General features: G+C 47.3%; 1 protein-coding gene across 1 annotated transcript; it reads right to left on the reverse strand.

The window, feature by feature from the left end:
• Positions 1-1470: 1470 nt before the first annotated feature.
• Positions 1471-2419, reverse strand: LOC123085528 (50S ribosomal protein L10, chloroplastic). Its single transcript, XM_044507182.1, has one exon. It carries the CDS (start codon positions 2371-2373, stop codon positions 1711-1713), a length of 663 nt encoding a protein of 220 aa, XP_044363117.1. The 5' UTR covers positions 2374-2419; the 3' UTR covers positions 1471-1710.
• Positions 2420-19410: the final 16991 nt, after the last annotated feature.

Raw genomic sequence — 19410 nt, forward strand, 5'->3', positions numbered from 1 at the left:
ACTCTAGCTTCTTCTCTTCCTTCAACTTGCCTCTCTTTCTATGCCTTGGCCCTGAGCACTTGGTGTATGCTTGTGGTTGAGCTATCAACCAGGTTCTTCTTCTCCAGCTCTGCCTTCAGATCACTCACAACCACCTGTTCATTGCTGAACTGCTCAGCCACCATTTTTGCAAAATCAACTTTGAGAATTTTGTGGTCATTCTCCACCTTTTTCTTGTCTCCTAGTATCTTGGAGTTCTCTTCTGCATTAACCACATTTGCTCTGAGCCACTCTCTGTTCTCATCATCATACATGGTCTATAACTTAGCTAGGCTCGTCTTAAGAGTTTCAGGCCACTCGGGATCAACCCGCTCCAGATAGGTGCACTTCAGTCCTTCCTATTATATCTAAAAAAAATAAGCAAATTGCACTTCATCATGCCAAAAAGGTACACTATAGGATCTCACAAGTAATTTCATTGCTAAATCTACCAAATTGATACCACCAACCTTCTTCGCGCAAGCCAAAAACCTCGTGCCACTATCCACTGACTCAAATGCCATAAACTTCTCACAGGAGGATTTGTGCTGGCACACAGAACGCAGATCTGAAGCCACTCCGCTCCATTCCTTGCAGTACACCGTCCTAGGAAGCTGAAAGGAGACCAAATTGGCTTCAATTAACGTGTGTAAACAAAATCATATTTCCCCCAAATCCATAACCCTAGCCGCGTGAGAGGGAGAGGCCAGGACGAACTTGGCTGCTTATGGAGTCGTCGTTGGACGACGAGCCACTCGAAAGATCATCCTAGAAGACCATGGTTACCGCGGAGGCGCTTACCCGGCGACTAGGCAGTGGCAGCAGCAGCAACAGCAACAAAGTGGGGCAGAAGAGTCTTGGTGATGGGTGGGATTGAAACGGACGGCGCACGCCCTTAATACCGTAGGGTACCTGACGCCCGCCTAACGGACGGAGCCTTCTGACGGCGTCTGTCCGCGGACGCCTCATCAGGCTGACAGGCGGGGCCAGCCTGTCAGAAACGTTGTCTTTGCGAGCTCAATTCGTCATAAGTGCACTTTGTTACTCATTAGGCGCAAAGGTGGTAGTTCGGTGTGAGTTGTCTGAAATGTGGTGGCAATCCGTTATCATAGCCTCATATGTGGTGGTCTTATACAATGTATGGTTTTTTGGCGATCAACAGGAAACTTTGAGATCTATTTCGAAGAATTTCCAACTCCTAGTTAGTGCTAACAAAATCTGCATCCTGAGTTGTTTCTGAGCAGAAAGTGCAGGCTGCGAAGCCACAGTCAAGTTATGATGCACAAACACAAACATTTTGTCTAACTTCAGAACCATAGGACACGGTTAAGTTGAAGAATGCGACGAAGCCTCAGCGTCGCCTGGAAAATGAAATTTGACCTGAAGCTCTGGATATAAACTGACCTAAGAATACATTGTTTCTCATGGGTCCTTACCCTATTGAAGTTGCTCTTACACAAACCAAATTATTCATCAACATGATATACATTGCCCGATTCTCAAACCATCCTTTTCCAATTTCATCCCAATTTGGACACCAGCAGGCAAGAGATACTACCCAATTACAAGCCGCACATTGTGAAGGGGAAAACTTGTGATTCAATTCAAATGGGAGACAGTAAAGGTACAAGGAATTGTACAAACAAGGAGTGAGATGTGAGGATAGGAGGCACAACCATATCGCAACTGCCACTAGGCGGTGCCGTCGCCGGCGCCGGATTCCTCCTCGAGCTTGCGCACGTAGGCCGAGAGCACGGCGACGACGTCCCTGGCGGGCGCCTGCAGCGTGGTGACGAGGGAGGTGGCCGGCCCATTGAGGGCGCCGAGCAGCTTGGAGTAGACCTCGGCGCGGCTGGGCATGGTCTCGAGCGACTTGAACTCGGCGGGCGCGTAGTACTTGCCCTCGAACACCGCCCCGATGAAGTCGTTGGTCTCCTCGACGCGCTCCTCCTTCTGGAAGGCGCGGTAGGGCTTGAGCGCGACGGGGACCTCCTCCGTGTGGACGAAGAGCCAGGCGTTCATGCCCTTCATGCACGGCTTGAGCGCCTCCCAGGGGGTGCCCTCGATGGCCTTCCCCACCAGCGTGTTCTTCGCCACCAGGAGGTGGCACGACTCCGGCAGCGCGTCGCGGATGCCCTGGAACTGCTTCACCGTCAGGCCCTCGTAGCGGATGCCGGCCAGGAGGTAGCACCCCTCCAGCTGCTCGCGGACCACGGCGACCGTGTCCTCCTTGCGCCCGCGGGAGATGGCGGCGCGGATGGTGGAGCGGCGCAGAGGGCGGGGGCACCGCGGGGCCGCGGCTAGGGTTTGGAACGCCGGGAGGGGCCGCGCGGTCGGGAGGAAGGAGGTCTCCATTTTTCTGGGGCGGGCGGGCGGGCGCGCCGGGCGGGGGTTGGGTTGGGGAGAAACGGCGAGGAAGATAGAGTGGAGTGGAAGAAGCTTATCTATGGAGAAGACGATGGGTGGTTTCTTCCGTGGACACGGTGCACGTGGACCTTTGGATTATGTTTTCATTTCCTTTGAGGGGTTCCTTTGGATTATGTGTGACCGTATATTCAGCGAGGAAGATACACCGTTGTGTTCTTCGTATTCTTACTTTTTTTATTAAGATTATTACTCCTTCCTATTGAAAATGTGGTCCGATACAGTTCTCTTTTTATTATTTTCTGTTGTTTGTTGTACTGTCATGATTGAAAATTAATAGATTGAAAGTTTTTTTTAAAAAATATATTAATTTTGAATAAGTTTATAAAAAATTATTGATTTTTACAATACCAAATACATACATTAGGGCATCTCCAACGCTGACCCAAAAAATGGACACCGCATCCATCCGCGGAGCCGGCCATCCAATGTTAACCGCATACATTTCAAATTAGATTTAAAATAACCGGGGGAAATTCACGCAAACCGGATGATATTCATACAAATCGGAATACATTCAGTACATTTTAAACATTTTTCAATAAGAAAGGGGGAGGGGCGGACCTAAACCTAGACTACGGCGGCGTCCGGCGTCCAAATCCTTGTTGTTCCCTTCATCTGCCGTCTCCATGAGCAGCAACGACGACAAAACCCGTGAAGTGAAGGTGCGATTGCCGGCAAGGAAGAGTAGAACATGGTAAACGGACCGGCCCACATAAGACAAAAGGCCTTGTTGCCTCCCATGCCCTACTCATCCTCGCGTGCGAGTCCGCGACCTGTCCGTCGGCGGTGGGCATGAGGCCCACAATGAAAATGGAGGGGATGACCATGTCATCGTCCCACCGGTGTGGCCAAACAGTGTTTGGCGGGGCATAGGACGCGCAGTTGGCGGCGTTCTTGTCCACAATTGCCTGCACAGCCAGCGCCACTTCCACGAGCGGCGGCTTGAGCGCGGGCGGCCTCGTAGAGCGCCCGCTGCTCGACGACGAAGTTGGGGTTCGCCGCGGCTATGTCCATCACGACCTTCTCGCCCGCGCACTCGCTGTAGATTTGACACTCTGCCAACTGGTGCATCTCGAGAAGAACGGGTTGTAACATTGTTCGTCCTACGCCTGCTGGACCACCGACATAGGCGCGCGGCAGTGGTGTTGTTGTGAGAGACCTCGAGGGAGCTGGCCGGCATGCCGACCTCGATCCGCATGTGTAACACCCCGGATGTAATTTACCTTATTTGTATTCCAACTCTCGCCTTTTCCAGCACTAAGTTATGTTATTTTCTCGTTGTTGGGTTTTTGTCTCCGTGTGTTTTGTCTTTGTCATGCATCTCATATCATGTCATCATGTGCATTGCATTTGCATACACGTTCGTCTCATGTATCCGAGCATTTTCCCCGTTGTCCGTTTTGCATTCCGGCGCTCCTATGTCCTCCGGTGGTTCTTTCTACCTCTTTTCGTGTGCGGGTGTTAAACGTTTTCGGATTGGACCGAGACTTTTCATGCGGCCTTGGTTTACTACCGGTAGACCGTCTGTCAAATTTCGTGCCATTTGGACTTCGTTTGATACTCCAACAGTTAACCGAGGGACCGAAAAGGCCTCGTGTGTGTTGCAGCCCAACACCCCTCCAAAGTAGCCCAAAACCCACCTAAACCCCTTCCATCATCTAGAGCGTTCGATCACAATCGCGTGGCCGAAAACCGCACCTCATTTGGAGCTTCCTAGCTCCCTCTACCTCTATAAATAGGTCCCTCCCCGAAAATCTCGGATCTCCTCTTCCAAACCCTAGCAAAACCCACTCCTCTGCCGCGCCGGACATGTCCGCCCCTGGCCGGACAACCGCCGCCGCCAGCCGTAGCCACTGAGAAGCCGCCACCTGTCCCGCCCAGCGCCCGTCTCCGCCGCGGCCCGGGAAGCCCGGATCGGGCCCCCGCGAGCCCAAAGCCGCCGCCGACTGGCTCCTCGCCCGCGCCGCCCGAGTCTTGTTGGAAATATGCCCTAGAGGCAATAATAAAAGTATTATTATATTTCAATGTTCATGATAAATGTCTTTTATTCATGCTATAACTGTATTATCCGGAAATCGTAATACACGTGTGAATACATAGACCACAATATGTCCCTGGTGAGCCTCTAGTTGACTAGCTCGTTGTGATCAACGGATAGTCATGGTTTCCTGACTATGGACATTAGATGTCGTTGATAACGGGATCACATCATTAGGAGAATGATGTGATGGACAAGACCCAATCCTAAGCATAGCACAAAGATCGTGTAGTTCGTTTGCTAGAGCTTTGCCAATGTCAAGTATCTGTTCCTTTGACCATGAGATCGTGTAACTCCTGGATACCGTAGGAGTGCTTTGGGTGTATCAAACGTCACAACGTAACTGGGTGACTATAAAGGTGCACTACATGTATCTCCGAAAGTACCTATTGTTTTATGCGGATCGAGACTGGGATTTGTCACTCCGTGTAAACGGAGAGGTATCTCTGGGCCCACTCGGTAGGACATCATCATATGCGCAATGTGACCAAGGAGTTGATCACGGGATGATGTGTTACGGAACGAGTAAAGTGACTTGCCGGTAACGAGATTGAACAAGGTATTGGATACCGACGATCGAATCTCGGGCAAGTAACATAGCGATAGACAAAGGGAATTGAATACGGGATCGATTGAGTCCTTGACATCGTGGTTCATCCGATGAGATCATCATGGAACATGTGGGAGCCAACATGGGTATCCAGATCCCGCTGTTGGTTATTGACTGGAGAACGTCTCGGTCATGTCTGCATGTCTCCCGAACCCGTAGGGTCTACACACTTAAGGTTCGATGACGCTAGGGTTATAAAGGAAGCTTGTATGTGGTTACCGAATGTTGTTCGGAGTCCCGGATGAGATCTCGGACGTCACGAGGAGTTCCGGAATGGTCCGGAGGTAAAGATTTATATATAGGAAGTCCTGTTTTGGCCATCGGGACAAGTTTCGGGGTCATCGGTATTGTACCGGGACCACCGGAAGGGTCCCGGGGGCCCACCGGGTGGGGCCACCTGCCCCGGGGGGCCACATGGGCTGTAGGGGGTGCGCCTTGGCCTACATGGGCCAAGGGCACCAGCCCCAAGAGGCCCATGCGCCTAGGGAACCCTAGAGGGAAGAGTCCTCAAGGGGGAAGGCACCTCCGAGGTGCCTTGGGGAGGATGGACTCCTCCCCCCCTCTTGGCCGCCGCACCAGATGCCATCTGGAGGCTGGCCGCCGCCCCTTGGGGTGGGAAACCCTAAAGGGGGCGCAGCCCTCCCCTTCCCCTATATATATGAGGCCTAGGGGCTGCCCATAACACGCGATTTGATCTCTGGTTGGTGCAGCCCTGCCCCTCTCCCTCCTCCTCTTCTCCCATGGTGCTTGGCGAAGCCCTGCGGGATTACCACGCTCCTCCACCACCACCACGCCGTTGTGCTGCTGCTGGATGGAGTCTTCCTCAACATCTCCCTCTCTCCTTGCTGGATCAAGGCGTGGGAGACGTCACCGGGCTGTACGTGTGTTGAACGCGGAGGTGCCGTGCGTTCGGCACTTGATCATCGGTGATCTGAATCATGACGAGTACGACTCCATCAACCCCGTTCACTTGAACGCTTCCGCTTAGCGATCTACAAGGGTATGTAGATGCACTCTCTTTCTACTCGTTGTTGGTCTCTCCATAGATAGATCTTGGTGACACGTAGGAAAATTTTAAATTTCTGCTACGTTCCCCAACAGTGGCATCATGAGCTAGGTCTATTGCGTAGATTCTTTGCACGAGTAGAACACAAAGTAGTTGTGGGCGTTGATGTTGTTCAATATGCTTACCGTTACTAGTCCAATCTTGTTTCGGCGGTATTGTGGGATGAAGCGGCCCGGACCGACCTTACACGTACTCTTACGTGAGACAGGTTCCACCGATTGACATGCACTTGGTGCATAAGGTGGCTAGCGGGTGCCAGTCTCTCTCACTTTAGTCGGAACGGATTCGATGAAAAGGGTCCTTATGAAGGGTAAATAGCAATTGGCATATCATGTTGTGGTCTTGCGTAGGTAAGAAACGTTCTTGCTAGAAACCCATAGCAGCCACGTAAAACATGCAACAACAATTAGAGGACGTCTAACTTGTTTTTGCAGGGTATGCTATGTGATGTGATATGGCCAAAGGATGTGATGAATGAATATATGTGATGTATGAGATTGATCATGTTCTTGTAATAGGATTCACGACTTGCATGTCGATGAGTATGACAACCGGCAGGAGCCATAGGAGTTGTCTTTATTTTTTGTATGACCTGCGTGTCATTGAAGAACGCCATGTAAACTACTTTACTTTATTGCTAAACGCGTTAGTCATAGAAGTAGAAGTAGTCGTTGGCGTGACAACTTCATGAAGACACGATGATGGAGATCATGATGATGGAGATCATGGTGTCATGCCGGTGACAAGATGATCATGGAGCCCCGAAGATGGAGATCAATGGAGCTATATGATATTGGCCATATCATGTCACAACTATATAATTGCATGTGATGTTTATTATGTTTATGCATCTTGTTTGCTTAGAACGACGGTAGTAAATAAGATGATCCCTTACAAAATTTCAAGAAGTGTTCTCCCCTAACTGTGCACCGTTGCTACAGTTCATCGCTTCTAAGCACCACGTGATGATCGGGTGTGATGGATTCTTACATTCACATACAACGGGTGTAAGACAGTTTTACACAGCGAAAACACTTAGGGTTAACTTGACGAGCCTAGCATGTGCAGACATGGCCTCGGAACACGGAGACCGAAAGGTCGAGCATGAGTCGTATAGTAGATACGATCAACATAAAGATGTTCACCGATGATGACTAGTCCGTCTCACGTGATGATCGGACACGGTCTAGTTGACTCGGATCATGTAATCACTTAGATGACCAGAGGGATGTCTATCTGAGTGGGAGTTCATAAGATGAACTTAATTATCCTGAACATAGTCAAAAGACCTTTTGCAAATTATGTCGTAGCTCGCGCTTTAGTTCCACTGTTTAGATATGTTCCTAGAGAAAATATAGTTGAAAGTTGACAGTAGCGATTATGCGAACAGTAGAAAGCTTATGTCCTTAATGCACTGCTCAGTGTGCTGAACCCCAAACGTCGTTTGTGGATGTTGCGAACATCGGACATACACGTTTTGATAACTACGTGATAGTTCAGTTAAACGGTTTAGAGTTGAGGCACTAAAGACGTTTTCGAAACGTCACGGAACATATGAGATGTTTCGAGGGCTGAAATTGGGATTTCAGGCTCGTGCCCACGTCAAGAGGTATGAGACCTCCGACGATTTTCTTAGCCTGCAAACTAAGGGCGAAAAGCTCAATCGTTGAGCTTGTGCTCAGATTGTCTGAGTGCAACAATCACTTCTATCGAGTGGGAGTTGATCTTCCAGATGAGATAGTGATGTTTCCCCAAAGTCATTGCCACCGAGCTGCTAGAGCTTCGTGATGAACTATAACATATCAGGGATAAATAAGATGATCCTTTAGGTATTCACGATGTTTGACACCGCGAAAGTAGAAATCAAGAAGGAGCATCAATTGTTGATGGTTGGTGAAACCACTAGTTTCAAGAAGGGCAAGGGAACAAAGGGATACTTCATGAAACGGCAATTCAGCTGCTGCTCAAGTGAAGAAACCCAAGGTTGAACCCAAACCCGAGACTAAGTGCTTCTGTAATAAGGGGAACAACCACTGGAGCAGCATTACCCTAGATACTTGGTAGATGAGAAGGCTGGCAAGGTCGATAGAAGTATATTGGATATACATTATGTTAATGTGTACTTTACTAGTACTCCTAGTAGCACCAGGGTATTAGATACCGGTTCGGTTGCTAAGTGTTAGTAACTCGAAATAAAAGGCTACGGAATAAACGGAGACTAGCTAAAGGTGAGCTGACGATATGTGTTGGAAGTGTTTCCAATGTTGATATGATCAAGCATCGCACACTCCCTCTACCATCGAGATTTGGTGTTTGCGTTGAGCATAGACATGATTGGATTATGTCTATCGCAATACGGTTATTCATTTAAAGAGAATAATGGTTATTCTATTTATTTGAATAATACCTTCAATGGTCTTGCACCTAAATGAATGGTTCATTGAAATCTCGATCGTAGTGATACACATGTTCATGCCAAAAGATAGTAATGATAGTACCACCTATTTGTGGCACTGCCACGTAAGTCATATCGGTATAAAATGCATGAAGAAGCTCCATGTTGATGGATCTTTGGACTCACTCATTTTTGAAAAGTTTGAGACATGCGAACCATGTCTATTGGTATATATGCATGAAGAAACTCCATGCAAATGGACCGTTCGGACTCACTTAATTTTGAATCACTTGAGATATGCAAATCATACCACATAGGCAAGATGACTGAAAAGCCTCGGTTTCAATAAGATGGAACAAGATAGCAACTTGTTGGAACTAACACATTTTGATGTGTCCAATCCAATGAGTGCTGAGGCATGCAGTGAATATCGTTATGATCTTACTTCACAGATGATTCGAGTAGATGTTGAGAATATTTACTTGATGAAACACAAGTCTGAATTATTGAATGGTTCAAGTAATTTCAGAGTGAAGTAGAAGATCATTGTGACAAGAGGATGAAATGTCTATGATACGATCATAGAGATGAATATCTGAGTTACGAGTTTTGGCACACAATTAAGACATTGTGGAAATTGTTTCATAATTAATACCGCCTGGAACACCATAGTGTGATGGTGTGTCCGAACATCATAGTTGCACCCTATTGGATATGGTGCGTACCATGATGTCTCTTATCGAATTACCACTATTGTTCATGGGTTAGGCATTAGAGACAACCACATTCACTTTAAATAGGGCACCGCGTAATTCCGTTGAGATGACACCGTTTGAATTATGGTTTAGAGAAACCTAAGTTGTCGTTTCTTAAAAGTTTGGGGTTGCGACGCTTATATGAAAAAGTTTCAGGTTGATAAGCTCGAACCCAAAGCGGATAAAATGCATCTTCATAGGAAACCCAAAACAGTTGGGTATACCTCCTAATTCAGATCCGAAAGCAATATGGATTGTTTCTTGAATCGGGTCCTTTCTAGAGGAAAAGTTTTTCTCGAAAGAATTGAGTGGGAGGATGGTGGAGACTTGATGAGGTTATTGAACCGTCTTTTCAACTAGTGTGTGACAGGGCACAGGGAGTTGTTCCTGTGGCACCTACACCAATTGAAGTGGAAGCTTATGATATTGATCATGAAACTTCGGATCAAGTCACTCCCAAACCTCGTAGGATGACAAGGATGCGTACTACTTCAGAGTGGTATGTAATCCTGTCTTGAAGGTCATGTTGCTAGACAACAATGAACCTACGAGCTATGGAGAAGCGATGGTGGGCCCGGATTCCGATAAATGGCTCGAGGCCATAAAATCCGAGAACGGATCCATGGACTTTGGTGGACTTGCCCGATGATCGGCAAGCCATTAAGATAAATGGATCTTTAAGAAGAAGACGGACGTGGATGGTAATGTCACCGTCCATGAAGCTCGACTTGTGGCGAAAAGTTTTTCACAAGTTCAAGGAGTTGACTACGATGAGATTTTATCATCCGTAGCGATGATTAAAGTCCGTCGGATTCATGTTAGCATTAGCTGTATTTATGAAATCTGGCAGATGGATATCAAAACGAGTTTCCTTACCAGTTTTCGTGAGGAAAGGTTGTATGTAATACAATCAGAAATTTTTTGTCGATCCTAAGGATGCTAAAAGGTATGCTAGCTCCAGCGATCCTTCTAAGGACTGGAGTGAGCATCTCGAAGTTGGAATGTATGCTTTGATGATGATCAAAGATTTTGGGTTTGTACAAAGTTTATGAGAAACTTGTATTTCCAAAGAAGTGAGTGGGAGCACTATAGAATTTCTGATGAATACATGTTGATCAGAAATGATGTAGAATTTCTGGAAAGCATATAGGGTTATTTTGAAAGTGTTTTTCAATAGAAAGCCTGGATTAAGCTACTTGAACATTGAGCATCAAGATCTATAAGGATAGATCAAAATGCTTAATAATACTTTCAAATGAGCACATACCTTGACATGATCTTGAAGGTGTTCAAGATGGACCAGTCAAAGAAGGAGTTCTTGCCTGAGTTGTAAGGTACGAAGTTAAGACTTAAAGCTCGACCACGGCAGAATAGAGAGAAAGGACGAAGGTCGTCCCCTATGCTTAAGACGTAGGCTCTTCAGTATGCTATGCTGTGTACCGCACCTGAAGTGTGTCTTGCCATGAGTCTGTCAAGGGGTACAAGAGTGATCCAAGAATGGCTCACAGGACAGCGGTCAAAGTTATCCTTAGTAACTAGTGGACTAAGGAATTTTCTCGATTATGGAGGTGGTAAAAGAGTTCGTCGTAAAGGTTACGACGATGCAAGCTTGACACCTATCCGGATAGCTCTGAGTAGAGAGACCGGATACATATAATGGAGCAATAATTTAGAATAGCTCCAAGTAGAACAGTTGTTTGGAATAGCTCCAAATAGAGCGTGGTAGCTGCATCTAGGAGATGACATGGAGATTTGTAAAGCACACACGGATCTGAAAGGTTCAGACCCGTTGACTAAAACCTCTCTCACAAGCAACATGATCAAACATAAAACTCATTGAGTGTTAATCACATAGTGATGTGAACTAGACTACTGACTCTAGTAAACTCTTGGGTATTGGTCACATGGCGATGTGACCTGTGAGTGTTAATCACATGGCGATGTGAACTAGATTATTGACTCTAGTGCAAGTGGGAGACTGTTGGAAATATGCCCTAGAGGCAATAATAAAAGTATTATTATATTTCAATGTTCATGATAAATGTCTTTTATTCATGCTATAACTGTATTATCCGGAAATCGTAATACACGTGTGAATACATAGACCACAATATGTCCCTGGTGAGCCTCTAGTTGACTAGCTCGTTGTGATCAACGGATAGTCATGGTTTCCTGACTATGGACATTAGATGTCGTTGATAACGGGATCACATCATTAGGAGAATGATGTGATGGACAAGACCCAATCCTAAGCATAGCACAAAGATCGTGTAGTTCGTTTGCTAGAGCTTTGCCAATGTCAAGTATCTGTTCCTTTGACCATGAGATCGTGTAACTCCTGGATACCGTAGGAGTGCTTTGGGTGTATCAAACGTCACAACGTAACTGGGTGACTATAAAGGTGCACTACAGGTATCTCCGAAAGTACCTATTGTTTTATGCGGATCGAGACTGGGATTTGTCACTCCGTGTAAACAGAGAGGTATCTCTGGGCCCACTCGGTAGGACATCATCATATGCGCAATGTGACCAAGGAGTTGATCACGGGATGATGTGTTACGGAACGAGTAAAGTGACTTGCCGGTAACGAGATTGAACAAGGTATTGGATACCGACGATCGAATCGCGGGCAAGTAACATACCGATAGACAAAGGGAATTGAATACGGGATCGATTGAGTCCTTGACATCATGGTTCATCCGATGAGATCATCGTGGAACATGTGGGAGCCAACATGGGTATCCAGATCCCGCTGTTGGTTATTGACTGGAGAACGTCTCGGTCATGTCTGCATGTCTCCCGAACCCGTAGGGTCTACACACTTAAGGTTCGATGACGCTAGGGTTATAAAGGAAGCTTGTATGTGGTTACCGAATGTTGTTCGGAGTCCCGGATGAGATCCCGGACGTCACAAGGAGTTCCGGAATGGTCCGGAGGTAAAGATTTATATATAGGAAGTCCTGTTTTGGCCATCGGGACAAGTTTCGGGGTCATCGGTATTGTACCGGGACCACCGGAAGGGTCCCGGGGGCCCACCAGGTGGGGCCACCTGCCCCGGGGGGGCACATGGGCTGTAGGGGGTGCGCCTTGGCCTACATGGGCCAAGGGCACCAGCCCCAAGAGGCCCATGCGCCTAGGGAACCCTAGAGGGAAGAGTCCTCAAGGGGGAAGGCACCTCCGAGGTGCCTTGGGGAGGATGGACTCCTCCCCCCCTCTTGGCCGCCGCACCAGATGCCATCTGGAGGCTGGCCGCCGCCCCTTGGGGTGGGAAACCCTAAAGGGGGCGCAGCCCTCCCCTTCCCCTATATATATGAGGCCTAGGGGCTGCCCATAACACGCGATTTGATCTCTGGTTGGTGCAGCCCTGCCCCTCTCCCTCCTCCTCTTCTCCCATGGTGCTTGGCGAAGCCCTGCGGGATTACCATGCTCCTCCACCACCACCACGCCGTTGTGCTGCTGCTGGATGGAGTCTTCCTCAACCTCTCCCTCTCTCCTTGCTGGATCAAGGCGTGGGAGACGTCACCGGGCTGTACGTGTGTTGAACGCGGAGGTGCCGTGCGTTCGGCACTTGATCATCGGTGATCTGAATCACGACGAGTACGACTCCATCAACCCCGTTCACTTGAACGCTTCCGCTTAGCGATCTACAAGGGTATGTATATGCACTCTCTTTCTACTCGTTGCTGGTCTCTCCATAGATAGATCTTGGTGACACGTAGGAAAATTTTGAATTTCTGCTACGTTCCCCAACAAGTCTCTCACCGCGCCGCCCTTCGTCCGCCGCGCCGGCGAGCGCCGCCCCGCTCCAGCAGCACAACTCCCGCGCCACCTGAGCTCCTCCGCCGACCGCCGGCGTCGCCTCCTCGCCGCCCGGAGCTCCGGCGAGCTCCTCCGCCGGCCTCCACCGCCCTGGCTTCCTCTCCTTCCTCCTCCGACGTCCCGCAGCTCCGGCGAGCATGAACCCCGGCCAGTGAACCTCGGGAGGCGAGCAACTACAGTGCCGTCCCAGATCTGGATCTGAAGTTTCGAGGGGTTGACTTTTTCGTCCCTAAACCCTAGCATTTTTGCATTCTTCCACATGCCATAACTTCCTCATCGTAGCTCCGATTCGTACGTGTAGCATATCAAAATGTTCGTCTCGACGAGTACATCATTTCATCTCATTGCATCATTTTCATTTGAGCTCATCTTGATGCCCGAAATGTTCTTGGAAGAGGGCTATGTGAGGATTGTTTCAGATCTGTTTCAGCAAATGCACTTTTGTCATTTTTGCCATGATTAATGTATGCATGCTATGATCCTGAGCTCTACATGTGTTTTGAAGAATGCCATGTCATCTTTACAGAGGTGTATGCCATGTATTTTTGTGATCTTTGTGGTGACTAGCACAAGCATGCAAAGTAGCTTACTCAATGATGCTGATTTTAGGGACTTAGAATTTTACCAAGTCCTTGCCCTGTCATTACTTTTATGCCATATGTTCATGTTGTTTCCTAGTGATCCGTGCCTCTTTTGAGCATGATCAGTAAGGATGTTTTGTAGATAATGTTGTGCTCTATCCATCCATGTCTTTGTTTGCAATTATAGAGCACCGTAGCTTGAGTCAATCGAGCTCTACCTTTGCTATAAAATGTTCTTGGCTGATTGTTAACATGTTTAGCGATTTTGCCGAGCTTGTTGTAGTTGATCCATGCATGCTACGTTGTTGTTCTTGCCATGTCTAGCTTCTATGCCATGTCTATTTGCTGGGTGTATGCTTAGTTTGTCATTCAATGCCTCATAGTGAGTGCATTGAGCTCGTAAACATGCCTACTTGTTAACTGTTTTGCATGCTCCAGTTTTTCACTAAGTCTGAATATGTTTTCGTTAATTTCTATGTTCACATGCTTGCAATTGTATCTTCTGATCCCTTTTGGCTCATGGTCACTAAGGCTCTTTTGTTATATGCTTTGAGTAGCTTCATGCCATGCCTTGCTTTGCCATGATATGTTCCTGTAGCATGTAGTTATCGTGCTCTAAACATTGCTTCCTGATGATAAATTCCTGACATGCTGTTAATTTCACTAAGTCTGAAACCAGTAATCTTTTACACTTTTGCCATGCTTGTTTGAGCTTGCTATTGAGTGAATTAGCCGTAACTCATTGTTCATCTTTTGTCAAGCATCATGAGTGGATACCTGCCATGTATTTTGTTGCTATGTTTGAGTGTTGTAGCATGTTGTTCTTGATGCATTTAGAAGGCTACTTGTTGTTAATCGCAGACCGGTGCCATATTTGTTTTGCTTGCCATTTCCAAACCGTGCATTTGATTCCGGTGATCTTTATATCGATTTCAACCAAAATCACCTCACCTTTCTAGTGGCACTCTTGGATTTCCAAGTTGAGGCCAGGTTCATTCATTCCTTTGCAAATCATGCATGTGCATCACATATCGCATCCCGCATATCATACCATGTTTGCATCATGTTGCTTGAGCATTGCACGTGGTTGATTGTGTTCCTTTTTGCTTGTTGTTCTTGCTTGGGTAGAGCCGGGAGACGAGTACATGATCGAGGAGCCCGTTGAGTACGCTTACAAGGATCAAGGCAACTCTGAGAACTTTGCAGGCAAGATGACCATACCCTCGAAATCACTTCTATCTTTGCTTGCTAGATGCTCGCTCTTTTGCTATGCCTATGCTACGATACCTACCACTTGCTTATCATGCCTCTCTAATTTCCATGTCAAACCTCTAACCCACCATGTCCTAGCAAACCGTTGTTTGGCTATGTTACCGCTTTGCTTAGCCCCCTCTTATAGCATTGCTAGTTGCAGGTGAAGTTTGGAGATTGTTCCTGGTTGGAACATGTTTATTGTTGGGATATCACAATATTATCTTGTTTATCTTAATGCACCTATATACTTGGTAAAGGGTGGAAGGCTCGGCCTTATGCCTGGTGTTTGTTCCACTCTTGCCGCCCTAGTTTCCGTCATATCGGTGTTATGTTCCCGGATTTTTGCGTTCCTTACACGGTTGGGTTATAATGGGAACCCCTTGACAGTTCGCCTTGAATAAAACTCTTCCAGCATGGCCCAACATTGGTTTTACCTTTCGCCACCTAGTCTTTTTCCCTTGGGTTTCACGGACTCAAGGGTCATCTTTATTTTAACCCCCCCCCCCCCCCCCGGGGGCCAGTGCTTCTCTAAGTGTTGGTCCAACTGAGCGATGTCCGGGCTACCAGGGGCAACTCTAGGCTGGCCTACCCGACATCTGGCTCATCTGAGTGTGCCCTGAGAATGAGATATTTGCAGCTCCTATCGGGATTTGTCGGCACATTTGGGCGGCTTTGCTGGTTTAGTTTTACCATTGTCGAAATGTCTTGTAACCGGGATGCCGAGTCTGGTAGGATTGTCTTGGGAGAAGGAATATCCTTCGTTGACCGTGAGAGCTTGTGATGGGCTAAGTTGGGACACCCCTACAGGGATTTGAACTTTCGAAAGTCGTGCCCGTGGTTATGGGTAGATGGGAATTTGTTGATGTCCGGTTGTAGATAACGTGAAACTTAACTTAATTAAAATGCATCAACCGTGTGTGTAACCGTGATGGTCTCTTCTCGGCGGAGTCCGGGAAGTGAACACGGTGTTGGAGTAATGCTTGACATAGGTTGTTCTAGGATCACTTCGTGGTCATAGTTTGTCGCTCGTGCCTTTGGCTTCTCTTCTCGCTCTCTTTTGCGCATATGTTAGCCACCATATATGCTAGTCGCTTGCTGCAGCTCCACCTCATACCTTTGCCTTACCTATAAGCTTAAATAGTCTTGATCGTGAGGGTGTGAGATTGCTGAGTCCCTGTGACTCACAGATTACTTCCAAAACCAGATGCAGGGACCGATGATACCGCTCCAGGTGATTCAACTGGTCTCAAGTGGCATTTCGATGAGGACTCAGGACAATACTACGTGTCTTTCCCAGATGATCAGTAGTGGTGCCCAGTTGGGGCGATCGGGGACTATGTCGCTTTTGGGGGTTGATCTTCATTTTGGTTCCGTAGTCGTACCTTGAGTGCATTTGGATGAATGTAATGTTATTTATGCATTTGTGTGACGTGGCAAGTGTAAGCCAACTATGTACCTTTTCCCTTATTGTATTACATGGGTTGTTGTGAAGATTACCTCACTTGCGACATTGCTTTCAATGCGGTTATGCCTCTAAGGCATGCTTCGACACGTGGGAGATATAGCCGCATCGAGGGCGTCACAAGTTGGTAATCAGAGCCTTCCCCGATCTTAGGAGCCCCCTGCTTGATCGAATCGTTGGCGTTGTGGAGTCTAGAAAAATGTTTTGAGTCATTTAGGATTATATATATATATCGGAGAGTAGGACTTCTTTTTACTCAGTCCCTTCGTCGCTCTGGTGAGGCCTCCTGGCGTAGAGTTTTGACTCTTCTCTTCTCAAATTTCACTAAAAAATAATTTAGGATCACGCAGGTATCTGGGAATCGTTCCGATGGTTTTGTGATGAGAACATTGTTCTTGGTGCCTCCTGACATTTAGGGGTTGTGGCAGTGTCCGAGGGAGTTGAGCTCCGAGGTGTTGTCGTCACAATTTTATCATTGAGATTCTGGAATACCTGAGTTTCGCCGACATTGAAAACCTCTTTTATGCAGTTGTTGGTGAGATAACCTCGATGCCACCCAGTACTGGGGCGGGAGTTCGGGAGTATTGCCATAACTCGTATAACGGATGCTTTTCGAAGGTTGAGGTAAATGATTTCCGAAGGTTTCTTGGTTATGTGTTGAAGGATGGATACAGCTGGATGTAGGATTTGCTAGCTTTGGGTGAGATATTATGCTTCCCCTGTATCCCCAACACCCGATTGCATAACCGGAAAGGTTTGGGAGTTTCATAGGTGGAAATTCTTGTAGCTCTAGTTCTTCTTTCGCGGAAATTTGGTTTGTGATTGGGTAATCCTCACCAAGTATTTGTTCTTGTCCATACCTTGTTGTTTTATTCTTCTACCTCTATCTAAGTGGCTTCTCAAGTTATGGAAATGTGACCATTTCAATTGGAATGCATTCGTTCATTTTGTTCGGATGTGAAGACTATATGTTGCAATTTCTATCCGTTGGATTCAGCTTCAATATATGTCTGTCAAGATGCTAACGGATGTCACCCTCTCCAGGATGGCTCCTCCAACGCGCACGACTCCGAATCCTAATCCGCCACCACCACCTCCACCTCCGGAGGCATGGCAAGCTGTGATGGCCGCTACCAATGCAAACACGCAGCTGATCATGCAAAGTCTGCAAGAGCGCAACCAAGGGAATCATGGCCATGGCAACAATGAGAATCAGTTTGCTACACTCAACCAGTTCCTTGCTAACCAGCCAAAGACCTTCAACAACTGTGTCGAGGCCTCAGACGCTGATGATTGGCTCATGGATATCTGCAAGCATTTCGAGTGCAGCAACATCAGGCCTGAGGACTTTGTCAAGTTTGCCTCCTTCCAACTCAAAGACCAAGCTGCAGAATGGTTTCAGCAATACAAAGATTCCAGAGGAGGCCGTGTGATTACCTGGGATTAATTCCGTCAAGACTTCAAAGCTCATCACATTCCTCAGAGTGTTGTTGAAAGCAAGCGCGAGGAATTCCGCAACCTGAAGCAAGGCAGCTTGTCTGTTTACCAGTATAACATTCTGTTCTAGAGGCTCGCTCGTTTCGCCAAGCAAGACATCCCTGATGAGAAGAGCATGATTTATCAGTTCAGGGGTGGCCTCAGAGAAGATCTCCAACTAGCTCTCATCCTTTTTGAGCCGAAGAAGTACGATGAGTTCTACAATATGGCAATGAAGCAAGAGACTGCTCAACTCAAGTGTGATGCTTCCAAGAAGCGAGTCAGAGATGCAACTCCTTCTTCCTCAACTCAAGTGGCTTCTAAGCAGCAAAAGTATTGGCTGCCTCCTCCTCCATTCCGTCAACCTGATCAGCAGAAGAGCAAAGGTGGCAGTGGATCTTCCCACCCACCCAACCCAGGATTTCAGAACAAGACTTCGTCTCAAGCTACAAGATCAAGTGCTCCGTGTCACTGTCCGCTCTCGGAGGTCACGTGTAACAAGTGTCAGCAGAAGGGTCACTATGCCAACAAATGCTTCAATCAGAGGCGTCTTCCTCCTCCTCCTCCTGTGAGATCTTCCAGTACCGTAGTGGTCAAGCATAACCCCAAGTCTGCTAAGGTCAACTTGATGAATGCAGCTCAGGAAGAGGACTCGTCAGATGTCATTATGGGTAACCTTCCTATTAACGATATTCCTGCAAAAGTTCTTTTTGACATTGGTGCATCGCATTGTTTCATCTCGAGACCATTTGTATCTAAGCATGAGTTGCCTTTACAAGATTTGCCTAGGCAGTTATCAGTTGTTTCTCCGGGTAAATTCATGAATGCAAGCGCTATGATCCCGGATGTTACTATCACGTTGGGCGACTATAAGTTTCTATCCTCTCCAGTGGTCCTTGGTAACTCGGATATCGATCTTATTCTTGGAATGGACTAGCTTTCTAAGCACAAGGCTCATCTTGATTGTGCTGCCAAGCAGATTCAATTGACTCATTCGTCTGAGGATGTAATTGTCTTTGCCGCAAGGGATGATACCATTCGTTTGTTTTCTCTCAATGAGAAGGGTGAGCTAGATGCCATCTCTCAGATACCGGTCATTTGCGAATATCAGGATGTCTTTCCAGAAGAGCTTCCAGGAATGCCTCCGCACCGGCCAGTTGAATTCGTCATCGATCTTGAGCCTGGCATGAAACCTGTTTGCAAACGTCCTTACAAGCTTGGACCTGAAGAGTTGAAGGAGATGAAGAAGCAACTCGATATTCAAGAGCGTATGGGTCTCATCCGACCTAGTTCTTCTCCATGGGGTTGTGGAGTTCTTTTTGTGAAGAAGAAGGATGGAACGGACCGACTCTGTGTCGACTACCGTGTAGGGGAACGTAGTAATTTCAAAAAAATTCCTACGCACACGCAAGATCATGGTGATGCATAGCAACGAGAGGGGAGAGTGTTGTCTATGTACCCTCGTAGACCAATAGCGGAAGCGTTATAACAACGCGGTTGATGTAGTCG

This window comes from Triticum aestivum, chromosome 4A (genome assembly GCF_018294505.1).
Source record: "Triticum aestivum cultivar Chinese Spring chromosome 4A, IWGSC CS RefSeq v2.1, whole genome shotgun sequence".
Taxonomy (NCBI): domain Eukaryota; kingdom Viridiplantae; phylum Streptophyta; class Magnoliopsida; order Poales; family Poaceae; genus Triticum; species Triticum aestivum.

Bases quoted from the DNA above. Each gene is read 5' to 3' on its own strand.
- LOC123085528 (XM_044507182.1), bottom strand. From the start codon at position 2,373: ATGGAGACCTCCTTCCTCCCGACCGCGCGGCCCCTCCCGGCGTTCCAA.